General features: G+C 30.9%; 1 protein-coding gene across 2 annotated transcripts; it reads left to right on the forward strand.

Annotated features, from left to right (window-relative positions):
- The first annotated feature begins 17,439 nt into the window (after positions 1-17,439).
- On the forward strand, positions 17,440-19,840 carry LOC145582644 (expansin-A10-like). 2 transcript variants are annotated; one of them, XM_081639624.1, is made up of 4 exons: positions 17,440-17,579; positions 17,672-17,817; positions 17,962-18,250; positions 19,054-19,840. In XM_081639624.1, coding segments are annotated over exons 1-4 (744 nt in total). In that variant the 5' UTR covers positions 17,440-17,577; the 3' UTR covers positions 19,361-19,840. The 2 variants fall into 2 exon arrangements, with proteins under 2 accessions (XP_081495750.1, XP_081495751.1); XM_081639625.1 differs by having other exon boundaries at positions 17,523-17,817.
- Positions 19,841-20,248: the final 408 nt, after the last annotated feature.

A 20,248-nucleotide genomic window follows, 5' to 3' on the forward strand; every position in this document is an offset into this window, starting at 1 on the left:
AGTTGGGGTTCATTTAAGTAATTAAATTGAATTTGTATTTTTACTTAATTAGCATTTCTTTTTGTATATATAGTTGTATTAGAAATCTTTTACAATAGATGGAGGTCCAACTATAATTATAGTTCCTGTTACTTTTTGACCCAAAAGAATGGAATATATGCAAATAACAAAACATGCAACATCATGGAAAACAAAAGGTTAAAATTCTGAACTTTTTTTTATAGGAGTGGAATGACTTGTAAAAAGCATGTGGGCTATGATTATGTCATTGACTATTTGACATGAGTCAATTATTGGCGAATGGTTATTTCATGAATTATCCAATAACTATACACAAATGCACAATGCATTGATGCCACATGTTGCATGTAAGTTTGGGTGCGAGAAATGCGACCATGCGGGGCTACACTTTATAGACGTACGTTTGATCTCAAATTCTTAGAAGATCGAGTGTGTCGAGAGCTACGAGCATTATTCCATGCTTGTGCAAACATTATACTTGTACTACGTATTTTATCTTTCTACCTCCCTTTCTTATTGATTGTAAAAAAGTAATTTTTAATGTCTCACAAATAATACCAGGTATTATACACTAATTATAAATAATCGAAAGGTCCAGATCAGAGCCTAGAAGGCTAGAATGAATATTGTGTCAAAATCTTTGTTATCTGATGTATACGGTAAATATAATAGGTCACATGTTTGATTTCTTAGCATCCTGCTCTATATTTAACTTTTTTACTCGTAGTTAGATCTGGTTATTGGGTTGGTCGGGTCAGAGTCCATGTGGGTCGATTGCGAGTCGGGTTGAAAAGGGATACATTTTATAGGGTCAATGTAGGTCGCGGGTCAATAGCAGGTCAACAAAATATCAATTTAAATAAATATTGGACAAAACCATTATTAAGTTTATGTGAATACAAATTATCTATATAATTATTTTTACATAACCTATTTTTTTATTAATTAAACTGGAAAAATATTTTGACCCTATATTAAGTTATTGATCCTATTCAATAAGGGTTCTGTTCATTAAAGACCATGTCATTAAAAGTCCTTTAAATTTGACTCTAACCCTATTATCATTAGGCTACCTTACCCAATAAGCAGGTCTACTCGTAGTTAAGAAAATATTAAATCACATCATCATTTGAAGATTAAATGACAAGTAGAGCATGGTGAGAGGTGTGAGCTTTGAAGTGAGGGCTTAAGTGAGTACGGGATTGTTTTTCGAAATAGTAATGTAAAGTTGATAGTTCAGTTGCAAGTCTTGCAACATGACATATACTATCATGCACACTGTAACTCGTGGTTCTTCTAAGCTAACCATGTGAGTTCCCATGTGAAATAACTCGTAATGGTCCCATTCCCATAGTTATACTTATACTTCAATTCCTAACCATTTCGTGTTCATCATGTTATTTTTTTCATAATTAATTTAGTATGGAGTATCAATCTCCTCCATCTAACTCAATATATTTCTTGCAATTCTAGATATTTCCTTGCGGATACTAAACCAAATATTTAGGGTTCGGGTATAATCCTCTAACTTTTTGTTCGCAATAACTAAATATTCTATATATATGCGTATGATATCTGACCATTATTGTATCACAATTTTTTTTTGTAATTGCAACGTATTATTAATATGTCATGCCAATTTACTTACATAAGTTAATTACATTACGTGTAAACGTGTGGCCAAAAAGAGAGTTCAAATAAGGAAAAAGAAAATTATTGTTGTGCTATAGCTTTTATAATATATGGCCCAACTCTTGTCTCATGCTTAATGATGTTCATTTGATTCTTTTTATTTGTTGCATTTCCATTACAAGTGACCCAAAGTATTAAAGCCAGATGATTAATACTACGTTACTTTACTATAGTGGGTTATTTTTACCCTCTACTTAGTCTTATCTCTCAAATAATTTCATATTATAATTTTGTCAATCAATTCAATCTAGGTCATGTTCAGGATATAAGTGCGGAGTAACATAATACACACATCACTTTCCATTGTTATATTGGATAGGAGAGCATATTTAACTATCTATCACGTTAAATGTTGTTTAACAGAGAGTAGCAAAGAAGGTGATGGATATATAATGATATGGAATGAATTTTTGTTAGATGCGAATGTAGCACTCCCAAACTATCTACCAATTTTTGTTTGCGATTATGCATTCAATATAAACATTTGGTCCAAAATAAACATTTGGTCGTCCCTAACCCTAGGAAGTAGGTACAATATTACAAGCTAAGGTGTAACCCAAAAGAATGGATAACTACATAACTAGTCTAAGCTAGAGGGGCAGTCATCATAACAATTCTCTATTAAACTTATTTCAAATGTTAATACATACTTCAATTTGTCATGTACAGTCATATACATACATATATATTTTTGAAGGGACATACATACACACATATATATATATATATATATATATATATATATATATATATATATATATATATATATATATATATATATATACTCTGTAACGTATAAGTATTACACGTACTCATCGTATTCCATTCCCTAAACGTACCTTGGTAATTTGGCAATATATGATTCTTCAATTCTCAACACTACCTTAGCCTTACCTATTTGATAACATTGCGAAAATCACACCATTATAATGGAGGAGTAGAAACTAATACTCCGTGTCATTCTGTCATGCAATTTCATGATTCTTTTTCCTTATTCTTTAAGCTAAAAGGTACGTATGTAACAAAATGCAAAGTTTTTAGTTTTTACGTTACCAAAACTTTTCTAATGTGTCATTGTCATGCATGCACAAAGAACTGAGGGACAATAATAAGGTCTCTTTATTAGTAAATGATTAGTGACTAATAAAATCATTAGTGTTGCGGTAATTGCATGATTATGGCAGACATAGAATCTGGTCTCTATATTATACAAGTACTTACTATTTTACTAAAAAAAAAAAAAAAAAAAAAGAGTAGACAATTAGACAAAGTAAGCTTATTGAAATCATTAATTGCCGTGAGGCAGAATGAACTTGCATAATGATAGATTTACTCAAAAGCCTGCCGACACAAAATTAGTACAGTGTACTAAAATGTTTCCTAGCAACCAGCTGTTTGTTACTCCAGGAATTTGCAAATTTTTGTACGTAATTACCTTCGTTAAATGTTATGTGCAATTTTGGAATATTTTATATCTCACAAATAATACCCCAAAATTACACATAACATTTTATCATCATCAAGTACTTCAATGCTTGTTTGATTAAATTATACGAGTATTTGTTGTACATGTTACACTTTATGAAAACTACCGTAATTATTCCTAAATGATGGATATTCATATGTTGGTGAACTATAATTTTTTTTTTTTTTGACATATGCTTAATTAACTTTTAAAAAATTACACAATGGAGTAAGTTCGATAAACTATCCAAAGAAGCTTTACTAGTTTCGATGATACAAACAATACAAATAAACCTACATAACATCATCCTTGCAAGAAACAGACGGTTTGAAAACCCAGCTAATAGCCTTCGAACATGCTTTAGGAGATACCCAATGCAACAATACCATTGTTATCTTTGTATGCCATATACCGTTGATCTTGGAGAATGGAAAGAAGAGCATAGAACATACAGCTGTTGGTTAACAATAAACGAGCTCAAAAGGACACCAATAGCCCTTAACATTAGGCAATCGGGGCAAGAACAACAGACGACCCAGGCTTGACAACACACTAAGTATATATGTTAACATGTCTTATTCTTTATAGTTTTCAAATAACCTCTTACATCAATTGAACGATCACTTTAATGTAGAGTATTGCAAATTTTTGTGTTTGTATAATAATATATATTTTTTTAATGATAAGATATGGAGAAGGTCCCCCTCCTATTACAGGTTGGAGAATGAGGAATTGAGGATCGAAGGATTCGAACCCCCATCACTTGGGGAGGTGAAGAATGGACTAGTGGAGGGACTAACCATCCCTCTAACTCTTAGTTGTCATAAACACAAAATCCAAAATTAGGAACATAATCAGGTGATGCCGCACAAAGTCGTAAAACCACAATACAAGTATGCAAAGTAATAGAAAAGCGCAAGCTATGAAGTTGCATGCAGCTCTATCTGCGCGTAAACTCAAATGTTGCCAGATCTACCCAAGCTATTTCTCTACTGCTATGTTTGCTGTGTTCGGATGTACACCCATATTGATGTCCAGCGCGCCTGACGCCTGTGCTTGCTTGATTATGAGTCATACCAACAAATGGAATAAAAGCAACAACAAAAAAAAAAAAAAAGGAGCTTCATTAGCACTAAGGGTGAGCATGGGACGGGTACCCGTACCGTTAGTACTAACGGTTCGGGTACCCGATAACCAAAATCCGTAAAAGTGATATCCATAATCCGAACCGATAAGTTCGGGTATCCGGACTTCAGGTACCCGTATTTTCGGATCGGTTATCGAGTACCCAATAAGATATCCAATAATGATAATTAAACTTAATTATGTAGTTATTATTTACCACTAATTAATAACAATATCATATGATTTTGACCAAATTATTAATAATATTACTAATCATTGATATTATAAAGTAATTATGATGTAAAGTAAGAGTTTAGATTTTAAAAAAAATAGATTTAAGTAGGGAAAAAAAGCAAAAAAAAATGCTTATCGGATCGGATCGGGTAACCGTTAATTTTAAAATGATACCCAATAACCATACCCGATAACAAATTATCGGAACGGGAACCCGAACCGTTATGGTTATCGGATTGGGTACCCTAATTTTCGGAACGGTTACGAATCGGTTTTTCGGATTTTCGGGTAGTTTTGTTCAGCCCTAATTAGCACTCTTTGCACCATTTACCCAATCATGTATTCAAGTTTGACTAATATTTGTAATATTACGTGAGAAATTTTTGATCATGTGAGTATTTGTTGAAATCGTCTCAACAAAAATATTGTTAATTTTCAACTGTTGTACTCCCTCCGTCCCAAATTACTCGCAAGTCACAATGGTTTTGACTTTTTGCACTATCCACACATCTCCCTTTGACCATCTTTTTTAACTATTATATGAAAGTCAATGTAATCATGTAAGATATTATTGAGTCTATTTTAATGTATAGTTTCTTAATATAAACTTTTTATAACTTATATAAATGTATAATAAAAGATACCAACGCCTCAACAGTCAAACATGTGCATCGGCAAGCGTGTCCAGTCAAAATATTGCAAGTAAACTGGACAGAGAGGGTAATTTATACTTATAAATAATTAAAGATTGATGCAATATGTATCCAAGAATAATTTCAATACTTAGTTGTTTTGTTCAGCTGAGTCTTGCTTTGCTTTGTTAAAATCTACTCTACTCTGTTGACAGTTAACTCCTACTCTACTTAGAAACTCAAAATAACACAGCCAAAGTATGAAATGGAATTTAGGTTATTGGGGGTTGATGATAACTTGGTCAAAAAAAGACATTTATGACTTATGAAAAAGCAATTGACTTGTAACTGCAATAGTTCAGTGTTATACTAATTCAGAAAGACTTTTATACTTTAAAATAATTTAGGGGGGAAAGTATATAGTGAATCTTAAGAAACAGTAAAAGAAGAGAGGAAACAATAAAGACAAAAGTAAATCTTTGGGAAAGAGGCGAGCATATATATTGACGAGGTAGACTAGTCAGTACCTTGATAGCCTTTAAACACCAAGAAAGAGGTGGATTCTCCTATACAAGTTAAAAGTTATTTTATTCATGCTTTTAAAGGTTCATTTTTGAGGTACCTATGCTACTATGTTCCAACACGTCAACGACAATGCTAGTTATTGGTTTTTCAACTTTTGACCATTTTTTATAAAAATTACGGTATTTGGTTTTTGATTAATTTATTGGAGGTAATGCAAAATATAGGGTTAATTAACTATATTTTGCAACCTATAAAGCACAAACACTACTCCGAGACCTTGTTGTTTTGAGCTTGTGGGCAGAGCAGAGCAGAGCATGTGTTAGCATAGTAGAGCATATTTCAACAGAGCAGAACAACAACTTTCAATACTGTAGATTTCAACAAAGTAGAACAACTTAAAAGATCAAGACCTAATACTAATTTTTGTTCAAGATATTATTTTGAAAAATCCTTGATACAAAGAAGAAATCATGTTATAGCACTTTATAGTTTTATTTCACTATTTCCTTAATCAAGCACCCCTCTAAAGGAAAACTCTTAAATTTTACGTACTCTATAATATACGAAGTACTTGCACTTTCTTCCAATACGGAGTAGTCACATATCTTGCTTGATCTTAGCTTTAATGTGGCGGTTTTTACAAAAATCTAGGATGGCCACGGTGTTCCTCAAAATGTGAACGAAATATTCAATAACACAATGGTGGTTCATCCAACTAATGTACAAGTTGTAATTTTGGGATTTACTAAAATTAATGTTCGGATAATAATCTTCTAATAGTCTTAATTAAATATTGCGTAATATGTGACGTTGTCATGTATTCTAAAACCAATAATGCGTGGATTGATATGGTTAACTCTAGGTAATGCATAAGGTTGGTTTGATTTTTTTTTGGTTGAGGTAACGTAGCCCACAGGACTAGGGGTGTCCACAATTCGGATAAAAACCGAAATCCAATCCAATCCAAACGGAATTATCAATTCGGATCGGATCCAAACTTTAAATTGGATCGGATCGGATTGAGATTTTTTGAAAATTCGGATTTTCGGATTGGATCGGATTGACCCATTTGGATCCAATCCAAACCGAAAACCGAATTGCAAAATTAAGCTTGTGTAAATATGTTTTTTGAAGTTTAGGTTAAATAGTTACTTCTACATAAAATAAATTAGGGAGACTTTGTATTAATTAATTAATGGCTTGATGTTGAAATATTTATTTTAATCATGATTTTGAAGACTTATATTTATATTAAAATTTTATTTTTATGATCGTATTAGACGCTAAAAAATAATGTATTATAATTCGGATTTTCGGATCGGATCCAAATAACCGAATTTTAATTCGGATTGGATCGGATTGGATCAAGAGAGAAATTTGGATCGGATCGGATTGAAAAATTGAAAACCGAATTATATTTCGGATTGGATCGGATTCGGACTAAATCCAAACCGAAAACCGAACGGACACCCCTACACAGGACAGAGAATGCAAGAAAATTCAACATATTACTCTTGTACATGAATACATGGTTGTTAGTTAATCAACTCAACAACCTTAAACCTCCGAGAATCTCGCTCCTGTGATTACGCTGAGTGCAAGAAAAATCTAACAAAATCTTAATTAGAATTAGAAAAATTTAATTAAAGATCAAATCACTAGTTAATGTGTAAGCACTACACTACTTAACAAAGATGATTAGCTGACTAGCATAATCAAGAAAGAATGCATACAGCTGTGAAATCGTTATTAACAGTAAAGTATATATTGTAAATACAACATGATTAGAAGGAAGGACGATAAATGTGGTTGGTAGTTAAGTCTAAGGGCTAAGGTACTACTCCGTCACATGAATTTGTCTATTGATTAATCTATGGATGTGTTAGTTTCTTAATCTTTACTTGCATGATTAATGTATTCTTAATCTAAATCTTCATTTATTAAGTTATTAAACCTAGGGCATGTTCTCTTCAGATTATTTTCAATTCAGTTCAGTTTAGTTCAGCTCCAATAAGTTCGGTTTAGTTCTGTTCTTAATTTCCTTCTCTGATAAAATATTCAGTTCAATTTAGTTCAGTTCAACTCCAATAAGTTCAGTTCAGTTCAATTCAACTCAGTTTATTCAATCAAAATTGGCCCTTAATCTTTGCCGTAATGGCTAATGAGGAGGACAATATAATACGCCTTGTTTTGTAGGGAGTAGTAACTCGTTTTATTTATTTATTTATTTTTAGTGTTTTTTTCTTTTTTAAGCAAAATTGATCTCAACATCCTGAATTATACATTGATTACGCCCAACACTTCAAATTTTGGATTGTAGCAAACACACCACTAATTATTTGATTGGGGTGTAATGTGTGTCATTAAATACCCTTTGGTTATCAAAATTGTGTTAAGTTTGTAGTCCCTCTATTTTTAAATATTTATTTTATTTCTCCAAGCGCGGAGTATTAGGAAAAACTGGAGAAAATAATAAAATATGGAGGTATTAGGATAGGTGGAAGAATAAAAAATTATAGAAAGCAAAAGTAGTTAAGAGAATTGGTAGAAAGAATATGAAATTAATAAATTATGATTTATGTTGGGTTTACTAGTTGAGAGAAATGAATTAAATATTGTACTGTAAAAGTTTTCACTTAAGAAAATATAGCAAGTATTTAAAAATAATTAAAAATAAAAAGTGAAGCAAGTATTTAAAAACGGAGGAAGTACACTGTAAATTTTACAATATTCAAGCATTAGTTTTGCATAGCGTATATCTTCAACTTTCGAAAACAAAGAAAGTACTCTGTATAATAGAGGCAAGCTTAATGAAAAAATAAGGAACTACGGAGTAGCCGGCAGGTAGGTCGCATGCATATATGGGCGGGATACCGTCAATTGTGTTCTAATTTAAGCTAATTGTTGAAAATCATGACATATGATATGCCCTCTCGAAAATATACTCTCTATTAAAATTTTGTTTTTCCTCATGCAGACATATTCACCAAATGAAAATTTAATCCTACAGTTTTTTTTTTTAATTAAATTATCTACAATGATCAAATTATCATTTCGTTTTAATCAACTATTTCAAGTCCTTTTTTTTTTTTGATAAAAAATCTTTCGTTTCTTTGCCTCCGTGTTATATTTATGTATCAATTAAAAATGAATTGTCATAAAGCAATATAAGTGAAAGAGATTATTGTACACTTATACGGTCGTACCTAATTAACAAATGGTATGCATTTTACATGCTTCAAATAATCAAATGTAATAATGGCTACCAAAAAGGTCTTTAATCTTTAGTCGACAATGCAAGTATGCAACAACAAATATATGTTTCCTCTTTTTAATCTTAGTTGTAAATTTGTAATCATGTTTACTTCTTTATTTATAATATAGTAATGTTTAGGATTAGTCATTTAGGCAATATGCACTCAAAAATGCACAAAGTTTTGTTTGGACTCATGAAGTCACGAGTCATGACATATCTAATCATACTTCCTAATACAAACAGCGGATGTCTAACATCTACTATTGACTAAGGCCCTGTTTAGTTCGAATTTATCAAGTTGCCTTTTAGATGGTAATGAAAAAACATGAAGATAGAAAACGCATGTTTGGGGATGAAATTGTGCGTCTATGATGAATATGGATATTATAGGTTTGTTTAAATTACACATAAAATTCATTTTTACTTCCGCAATCTACCAAACGGGCCTTAAGTCTAACATTTTGTAATAACTGATGGTTACGAATATTTTAGGCTTATTTTCATACTTAAAATTCATTTTTATTTCGACAATCTATTATTAGCTATATCGAGTTGTAATAAATAAGGGTACTCCTTTTTTTTTTGTTAAGTAATATAAGGAATAAATGGGGGTAGATTGAGAGAGTTGTGAAAACAGAATAATAAAATCAGTCAAATTCCGTTAGTTCAATTGATTTCATCACCAAAGAAGATAGTGCATTAATTTCTTCCTCCGGTTTAGTCGTAATATGCAGCTACATTCTCACACAGGCAGCAAATACGGTTACGAAATTATACTCGTCAGATAGAAGTATATTACTCTACGTTGAAAATGAAGCTAGCATATCAAATGTTGCAATTTGCTAATATGGTCAACTGTGGCTTCAGTCAACTATATCAACAGAATTTATAACAACAGTAAATGCTCGAGAAAATTTACACTTTCCCTTTCTGAATTGATTTATTTTAATTTTGTTGGTATAAATATACTCGGTCGGTACTTTGTAATTTGTACCGAGTATTTTATATTATAATGTGTTTTATTCACCTAATTTTCGTTTGGAAAAATCTAACGAACGTCTCGGAGACGTTGGATAAGCTAATTAAAAATAATTTTATTAAACTAAAATGAACATTTATTACAACAATCGATGTGTGATTTTGGCATGCATTCCTAAATTAACATTACTTTAAAAAAATATTTTAAATACTTATATAACGCCACGGGGTGTTCGTTAGCAAGATCCTTTTCGTTATTACAAATGAATCTTGTCTTATTTAAATTTAATTGAACTTATCTAAACTTACTAGACCTTAATTAAACATGGAATAGTATTTTAATTATAATTTGAATTAAAGTAATCCTTATTAGAACTTATATCTTATCTTATCTAAACTTAACTAAATTTATTATTCCTCACTTAAGTGGAAGTAAGGTGATTAGAATAGACTCTTATTATAAAATTCAGCCCACCTTTTTATTTGTTGTATTATAGATGATTACAATTGGAAAATAATAAAAGAAGAGTATGATTTTTGAAAATTGAAATCATGATAACACTCCAGATCAAAGTGCGTTCTCTTCACTTTATTTTCAATTTTGTTCAGTTCAGTTCAGTTCAGCTCCAATCAGTTCAGTTCAGTTCACTTCAATTCCTAATTTCCTTCTCTCATATAATATTCAGTTCAGTTCAGCTCCAATCAGTTCAGTTCAGCTCATTTCAGTAAATCAGAACAGGCCCTTAGGATAAACTTTTGTAAACGAATATATGTACCATATTACTCGTATATATACTTATGGTCTGTTCACTTCAGCTTAATTTCAGTTCAGTTCAGTTCAATTCCTAATTTCTTTCTCTCATAAAATATTCATTTCACTTCAGTGCAACTCCAATCAGTTCAATTCAGTAAATGTGAATAGGCCTTTAGTGTATAAAAATACTCACTTGTCCTAATATGTGTCCTCCCAATTCAATTCTAATATACTATCAATCTAAAACTAATTAATTTCATGTTATGGATGGGCTTAAATGATACATTAAATGTAGGGAGGAACAAAAATAGTTTATGTACAAATGTTTATGATGATTCACAAAAGTGAGTTTATAAGTCAATCTTTACTACTCCGTACTTGTAAAACATTTATACTGTGATAAATAAAACTTGACACCGTTGATTCTTAAACATATACGGAGTACGAAGTAATTGTACTCCGTGATAATTTTACTGATACATATGACAACGTACTCCTAATAAAGTAATGCTGTAAACGTTAGGGAAATTTATAAATGTATAATGAGACTACCACAACACATACAATAATAATTTTGATATAAAATGTATACGGAGTACAAAGTACACAAATATATAAAATGTTGCACGTACTCCGTATGTAAATAAGAAACGTATAGTAGAGACGAAGGTAAAGCCGTAAAGAGCAGAAAGGAAAGAGACGAAAAGCGGGAAAAAAAAGGTAAAGAAGAGCAAATGGTCGTTAGCCCCTGCCTCTGCATGTGCGCTTGGCAGTTTTTATTTTGGATCCTTATACTCCCAACCACATCTCTTCTCATTCTACCCTACTACCGCTCTTCTTAACCACAAACCCACTTCATTTCTCAGTATTTCTCAGCCTTTTTTTCTTTATTTTTTATTTTTTTATTTATTTTTTTTTTTTAGGAAGGAGGAGATTGAACTTTGAAATTGAACTTAATTAAACAAGAAATGAAAAGAAACTTGAAAATATATAATGGCCTTGTTCTACTCTACTCTGCTGAAATTTGCTATGCAATGTGTAGTGTTAGAAACTCTGCTTTGCTCTATTGAAATCTGTTCTGCCCAGAAACTCAAAAGATTAAGGGTTTCTTCACATTTACTGAAATGAGCTGAACTGATTGGAGTTGAACTGAACTGAATTGAATTGAATTGAGGTGAAATGAATATTTCATGAGAGAATGAAATTAGGAACTGAATTGAACTGATTGGAGCTGAACTGAAATTAAGCTGAAGTAAACAGGCCCTAAGGCCTACTCAGTTTATAAGGGAATAAAAACATTGTTGCACATACATAAAGTGTAGCATCCATTTTTAGTAAATGTTATACATATTATGAAACAGAGGTGGACATGTGGTAGCTAAACTGGGGTGGATATGTGCATGTCTTTATTTATGCAAAAGTTCAATCTTTTTTTTTTTTTTTTTTTTTTTGTGAAAAGAATGCAAAAGTTTAATCTATATACTAATTAAACTTTGAAATTCAGATTAAGGTCTTGTTTAGTTCAACTTATTTTTACTTACTTCAGAAAAAAATCAGTTTAGATTAGAAAAAATAAGTTCAGATCTTATCATCATTTTTTGTGCAGTTTTTTTATTGCTACATACCTTTAATTTCGTAATAAAAAAAAAATTACATATTAATAAAATACACATTATAACGAATCTAACAAGATCCCTCTTGATATATTTTTTCCCTATAAATTATCGTACACTTAAAGTTAAATTTTGGTCAAATCAGACAATCAAATCAGACCAGATCGGATAAATTAAAATAAGCAAAAATAAAGTGAACCAAACAAACCCTAAGCCTAATTCGAAAAAATAGAGAAACTTCTAAGCTCATAGTAATGAATTGGTTAAAAAGAGTGCCTTATCTTTATCACCTTGTTTTCATGTGTTTCAACTAAATTATATTCATTACGTACAAATAATTATGGCTATATATCCAAGTTCAATGATATATAGTGGCGAAAAATCAAACTTGGGACCTAAAGATCTCAATTTTTTGACCAAAAATTAACTCAGTTTTAATACAATCAACATAATCTTATACCAACATTAAATAGATAACCAAAATCAAGGAAAGGCCAAGGCTTTGGTTCTGCCCCTGAAATATATCATCTTTCATCCACTGTTTATAGCGGAGTAACACTTTTTATTTTGCGCATCACTTTTCAATGAATATAGATACTTCTAACACTTTAGCAAAATCAAATAAATCTCCATCAGAACATATAAAAAGTATACAGTTAAATTATTAGTGTTTTAGAGAGTGAGAATCTTGCTTTTGCTAGATATATCTTGCATAATTTAATTCGATTATGATGATAGATGTCATATAGAATAAAGCAAAGTCGGTAAAATGAAAAAAAAAATAATAATAATTACAGTAGAAAATGCGTAGAAAAAAAGTGAGATCGGAGAAAGTACAATAATGTTTATTTATCGTATTAATGTTAAAACTCAAGACAAAAACAGATGTCCAGGTATTATAATGCTTTTGGTGTGATAAATTCACATTTTTAATGATTTAATAAAAAAGAACAACATAGAGAAAAATGTTTTTATAAAAAAGGAGGTGGGGGGACTCCCTAAGATACTTCATGAGCAAACATAAATGTTATGGAGGAATAGACATATTTGCATGAATACGAATCAAACGATATCAAGGTGTAATAACAAGGAAATCTTCATGTAGCCCTACTTAATAACTCTATTGATTATTAGTTGGTTGTATACTTGTATGAGCTTACAATTTATGAATAGTAATGAGAGATGTGTTTGGGAGATAGAACTATCGATGTGTTTTGCACTTGTGCCTTAGCCTTACTACTGTGTATTTTATGTACTATACTTTTAAATTTTTCTATTGAGAATTTGAGATTGATTAATTAATAACCCATTTAAACATTTTAATGCCCTGTTCTTTTGAACTTCTGGACAGATTAGAGAGTCAGCAGAGCAGAGCAGATTTCAGGATAGCAGAGCAGAGCCGAGCCGAGCCGAGCAGAGCAGATTTCAACATTATTATTAATGTTGTTGTTATTATTATTATTATTATTATTATTATTATTATTATTATTATTATTATTATTAAGTGCATATGCCATTGATTTAGGTGAGTGAAAACATAAATAAATGTGTGTCATATTTAATATATGTTAATAGTAGAAAGATAAAAGACAACAGTTTACTTATATTCATTTCACAAAAATTTTAAAATAAAATGATTAATGAGTAATAATGATTTTACTTATAAATATATCTTAATCATATATTTTTAACCCTCAAAATAATAATATACAAAGTACTACTTGAAAACAACCTCTTTTTTTTTTTTTTTAATTCATAAATTGTATGAAAAGATTTGAAAAATAATTCAACTCAATGAACTAACAATCAATACCCACATTAAATGTTTCTATACATTGTGATTCTAATATCAAATGTTTATAAAGAAATTGTTATTATTATTTATTTTTTTGAAAGAATTGTTATAATTATTAGAAATTATTAATTAATAATATTATTAAATATTTAAATATTAATTGTTAATAGTTTGAATTATTAAATACTAGATGAAGCCCGTGCGATGCACAGTTTGTTTGAATTTTTAAAAATATTTTTTTTTATGTATGTGCTAAAATTTGTTATATATTTAGATAAAATTCATAATATCAAAAGATAATATTTCACATTTAATTAATTTAAACTTAAAAATCTCATTCGACAATTTTGCTTACATGGCATTTGAATTATTTAATTTTAAAAGAAATAAATAATCTCTTATTTTATTGGCTACAATTAAAATTTATAATCCTACGTGGCGCGTTAAGAAAATTAAATCCTATATGGCTCTCTAAAAAGTTGAGAAAAAATTCCCCTTTATATATATATATATATATATATATATATATATATATATATATATTAGATTATTATTGATAATTATTAATTATTAATTATTATTATTATTATGATTAATAAATATTAATTATTATTAATATTAATAATTATTATAATTATTTAAAATAATAAATTATTATCATCAATACAATATTAATTATTATTATTGAATATTAATTATTATTGTTATTATTAATTATTAATTAAAAATAGAGCAGAGCAGAGCAGATTTCTTTTGAGCAGACTACAACAGATTTCTTTTGAGTAGAGCAGAGCAGATTTGATCTGAGCATAGTAGATTTAATCTGAGCAGGGCAAAGCAGAGCAGCTCTAAAGAACGGGGCCTAATTTGAAGGGGTGATTGGTATAAAATTATACTTCTATTCTGTTAACTTTTTGGATAGTAGCTACGAGTATTTAAAAATTTAGGTTTTATTGTTGAATTAAATAACAACACTCCTTAAAATTTTGTAATAGTTTTATGAGGAAATGTTTCACAATTGTGCTAATAGCCTGATGTTATTATATATGGTAAAGTCTACCTTCATATCTCATACCGAGCTAAATACTTAAAAGTGATGATTGAACTCTCAAAATTATTTTATGATCTATGCTTCCATGGAACCTCTCTACACATGAAAGCCTTTTGGCCTGTTCTAGAAGTGTGTAGACAAGTTCAGTGTCTTGTCACGCAATGGCTCTCTATATTACAAGTCGAGTATGAAAAAATCAACTTAATCAAAAATTTAATCTAATAGCTGAAGACTTGGAGTACACTTGCATTTTAAATTTAACAATCCATCTTGTAAAAAAAAAAATAAATAAATAACAATATTCACAACTGTACTTCTATCTATACCCTATAAAAAAAAAAAAAAAATTGAGAATGTCAATCCATTATTTAATACTACGTATGAACAATAAACTATTTTACCACTTTATTTATTTTTATTTATTTATGTATTTTTATCACTAGTTCTTTGATCATTTTTGTCACCCCCTTCTTTGAGTTTTATTTTTATTTTTACAAAATTGTTCTCAATAGCCTAAGATATAGTTTGGGTGCATGCAGTACTTCGAACTTAATTTGACTAACCGCTAACACATTTCAGAGTATCAATTGTTAATTGATGTACTCGTACAATGCTTGTCATGAATATATATTTTTTGACACTCAATTCAAATTGAGATATACTACCTCCGTTTTTTTTAATTGACACGTTTTGACTTTAGCACTATTCACACACTTTTCTTTGACCGTGTTTTGTGATTTATACGTAATGAAAAATATAGTCATGTAGGGTCTTGTTAGATTCATCACGATATATATTTTCAAAATATCAACTTTTTATAATATTTGCTTTTCAATAATTAAAGATATTAACGTTTGAATATGTGCATTGACAAACGTGACTAAAGAAACGGAGGAAGTTTTTGGTAAAAAATTAAAAACCAAAGGAACAATATTTTTTGGTGAAGCCGAGTAGACCTGGCAAATGGGTCATTCGGGTCGGGTATGGGTCGGGTCATTTCGGTTCAGGTCAAGTTCGAGTCAAAAAGTTATCGGGTCAAGTTCGGGTCGGGTCATTTCGGGTTTCGGGTTGATTTCGGGTCAACTGATAATCGGGTCGGGTTTCGGGTCAAACATTTCGGGTCGGGTCAATTTTCGAGTCGAGTCAGTTCGGGTCGGGTCAATTTTCGGGTCCAATTTTCGGGTCAGTTTCGGGTCGATGCATTGGGTTAAATTCAACTCTATATACATAGTATATGTTTATATATTTTTTGACGAGAAACTCAATATATTTATTAAGGCTACTTTTTTCACGGAATACAGTAATTGTTTGACTTTAGATTATTTTGTAATTTCATTTGGTATTGAACATTATGTTATGTACGCATTATTATTGTACTATTTTTTTTTTTCTAGACTTGTGAGACTTGTGACTTTTATTTCGAGCTTAGTTAATTTTATTAATCTTGTGGACAAACTTCATAGAATAGTCGTTAAATTTCAATCTCTTTACAAATTTTTAATAACTTATAGAGATAAAAGGCCGAAGAAATCGAGAAAAGTAATGCTCAAAATATGTAAATTACTTACACTGTTACACATTACAAATTAATTAAAAAAAATTAAGTCAGTTTGATTGCGGTTTTTTTCTATTTCGGTTTGTTCAGGTCAAGTCTTTAGCTTAAATAGATTCTGGTCTTTTAAGGTATAAGATAGTTTTGGTTCGGGCCACTTTGGGTTTCGAGTCTATTTGAGTCAATTAATTCAAGTTAAAAGTCTGGTCACTTTGGGTATCGGGTCAACTTCGGGTATTGGGTCAACTTCGGGTCTCGGGTCATCTCGGATTGGGTCGTTTTGGGTATTGGGTTAAAGTCAGGTCAATCCCACATCGGGTCAGGTATGGGTTGAATCGGGTTGATTCGGGTTTTGGGTCAATTTTAGATCACTATTTTTGGGTCGATTTCGGGTTATAAATCGGGTCATTCGGATCTGGGTCAAAATTGCCAGATCTAATTAGCCGAGTGGCAAGCCCCAAAAGAAAGGAACCATAAATGACAATGCTCCTTGTATTAAATAGTGCTATACTTATACCTAACTAAAAAAATTTATTTCAAAAAAAAAAAAAAAAAAACTAACAAAATTTATTTCTAAAGTAAGAAATACAACGACTTTACTAAACAGTGAGTAATTAATTAAATAACCAATGTTTTTTCTTCAAGTATAGTAGAGCACAGTTCCCCTATTTTTGGACCCAACAAATCTCCATTACTTTTGTCAGTAATCGTATGAGGGAAAAGTGAGAGAGAATCTCTTCTCTGTGACTGTGCCTAGCTTAGCAGTTCCTACACCCTTCTCTTCCTAAACCCTCTATTTATTCCCCCTCTTTTTTCCTCAACTCAACTCAATTCAATTCCCCTTCTTTCTCTCTCCTCTAAACCCCCATTTCTCTCTGTTCAACATGTAATTTTCTCCTCTCTTTCTCTCTCTAAAACTAATAAAATTTAGTGTTATAAACAAGAAATTTTGCTTACATTTTGGGTTGAATTTTTCAGGAAAATGGCATTTGGTACTATTTTCTTAGTGGGGTTCCTCACATTTTTCTCAATTGCCGATGCTTATCGTGGCCGCGGTGGCGGTGGTGGTTGGATTAACGCTCATGCCACCTTTTATGGTGGCGGTGACGCTTCCGGCACCATGGGTATATTTCTTTCCTCCCATATCTTCATACAAGCTCAGAAGCGCACGCAATGCATACATTAATTAATTTATAAAACGTGCTGCTACAACTATATTTAACGTGACTTTATTTTTAATATCTGATTAATTAATTTTTTTTTTATAGGTGGAGCGTGTGGGTATGGAAATTTATACAGTCAAGGGTATGGAACAAACACAGCAGCACTAAGCACAGCATTATTCAACAATGGATTAGCGTGTGGTTCGTGTTACCAAATTATGTGTGTTAATGACCCTAAATGGTGTCTTAGAGGCTCAATTATCGTTACTGCTACTAATTTCTGCCCTCCTGGAGGATGGTGTGACCCTCCTAATCACCACTTTGATCTCTCTCAGCCTATTTTCCAACACATTGCTCAGTACCGAGCCGGTATCGTCCCCGTTGCGTATCGCAGGTATATGTATTTCTTAATTGTCATGTTAATAGTGTAATTTGAGTTGGTCCGTAACAAGTTTTAAGTCATTGTTGGTCAAGTTAGAGTTATGATGTGTATTCCATGTATTGTGAACTATAAATCTTAAGGGAGGTTACCTATTTTAGAAAACTTGAACAAATTGGGTTGAGATTTTTGTGTACGTATTTGTTTATAATAAAAAATTTAACAAAAGTGGTGAGAAGTTTAGTTAGTTAGGAAGTTGTTTGAAAAGTTGTATGTTGCGATTTACTGTTTTGGTCTATTCAAATTAAAAAAAAAAAAGAAAAGAAAAGTATAATCGTGAAAGAAAAATTGTAAAGTAATAAATGGTCCTACATTTTTTAAGAGTCACATGGAACTACAATACTTTTCCTTTGTTACCTACGTCTAGAGGTATAATTTCAACCGTAGATAAGACATACGGAGTAAAATTTATGGATTTATATTTTTAAAATTGTTTTATGTTTAATCACCTTTTTTTAAAAAAATAATAAAATAAAAAATCTTCTTAAAGGGATAAAGAGATGGCGTTAGAAAAAAGTACCACTTAAATTTATTGCCCTTATTTGACAAAATTGCACATTTTAACATCAACAAAGAAAATCATTTAAGGCTAGCGCAATTGTTGCAACATGTCACGTCTATTATCTAGTAGACTAGTATGCACTCAAGAGTCAAAAGTCTAAGACTCAAGACTCGAGAACATTAAAATGTGTACTCGGATGTATATAAAAATTAAAAATTAAACCGTGTGTTAATTTTGTATGTGTTGTTTTATGTAGGGTGCCTTGCCGGAGAAGGGGAGGTATAAGGTTTACAATCAACGGGCACTCGTATTTCAACTTGGTGTTAGTAACCAATGTCGGTGGTGCCGGGGATGTACATGCAGTTGAAATTAAAGGGTCAAGAACACGTTGGCAACCAATGTCAAGAAATTGGGGGCAAAATTGGCAAAGCAACAATTATCTCAATGGGCAGGCTCTCTCATTCAAGGTCACCACTAGTGATGGTCATAGTGTTGTGTCCTTTAACGTTGCCCCTCCGAATTGGTCTTTCGGGCAGACCTATTCGGGTGCCCAATTCCGCTGAAAGCCGAAATTTTTTCCGTAAAATGACATTTATGTCCTATCGCGTGTGATCATTAAACCTTAAGTATATATACGGACTACGGAGTACTTTTTATATAGTTTAACTAGGGTTAAGGTCAGTATTTTAATTTTAACTGACCAAAATATTTACTACAGTACTTTTTTTAATGGGGTTAAAATGGGAAATTGAAAGCTTATTTTATGAGGCTTTTTTCCTAAACTACCCCTGTTTTTTAGGGTACCCCTTTATTTTGAGAGTGACTTTTGTAACTGTTAAGATTTGTGGAATATTTCCTCTTTGTGGAGGAAATGGCATAGCTAGGCAGTGGTGGATTTTTACCACCCGCCTTCTAGTATTTTGTCTTTTTTTTTTTTTTTTTTCTTCGAAGTAAGAAGAACTAAAGAATTAGGGTTTATTGTCATTTGAAATTGTGGTGTGTATGAAGTGTGATTATTGGAGTTCTAAAAGTTATTTATGCAATTATTGGACTCCATAAGTGTAAATTTTAGCTATTTTCAGTTCTAATGAGAATTGTGTTACTATTACAAACTTGTTTCATTGTTGCCTTGAAATTTCCCATGTTTTATTGTTGTCAAATGAACATAGAGCGTGTCATAAAAGAATTGTGTGATTATTGTATTTTTTTTCCTGGTACTAAACTATTGATATCATCGTTGATTGTGTCTACTGAGATTGTTATGCAAAACTCGTGTTTGATTTTCATGTACTTCGAATATCATTAGCTAATTATGATTTATGACACATTAACACCCTATGAAGTATAATATTATTTCAATATAAAAGATTTTTGATTGATATAAATATGGATACTTAAAAATGTTTGTTGGTACAATTTACAATAAATGTAAATTTTCTCTTCAGCTAATT

Source organism: Chenopodium album, chromosome 15 (assembly GCF_948465745.1).
Source record: "Chenopodium album chromosome 15, dcCheAlbu1.1, whole genome shotgun sequence".
Classification (NCBI taxonomy): domain Eukaryota; kingdom Viridiplantae; phylum Streptophyta; class Magnoliopsida; order Caryophyllales; family Amaranthaceae; genus Chenopodium; species Chenopodium album.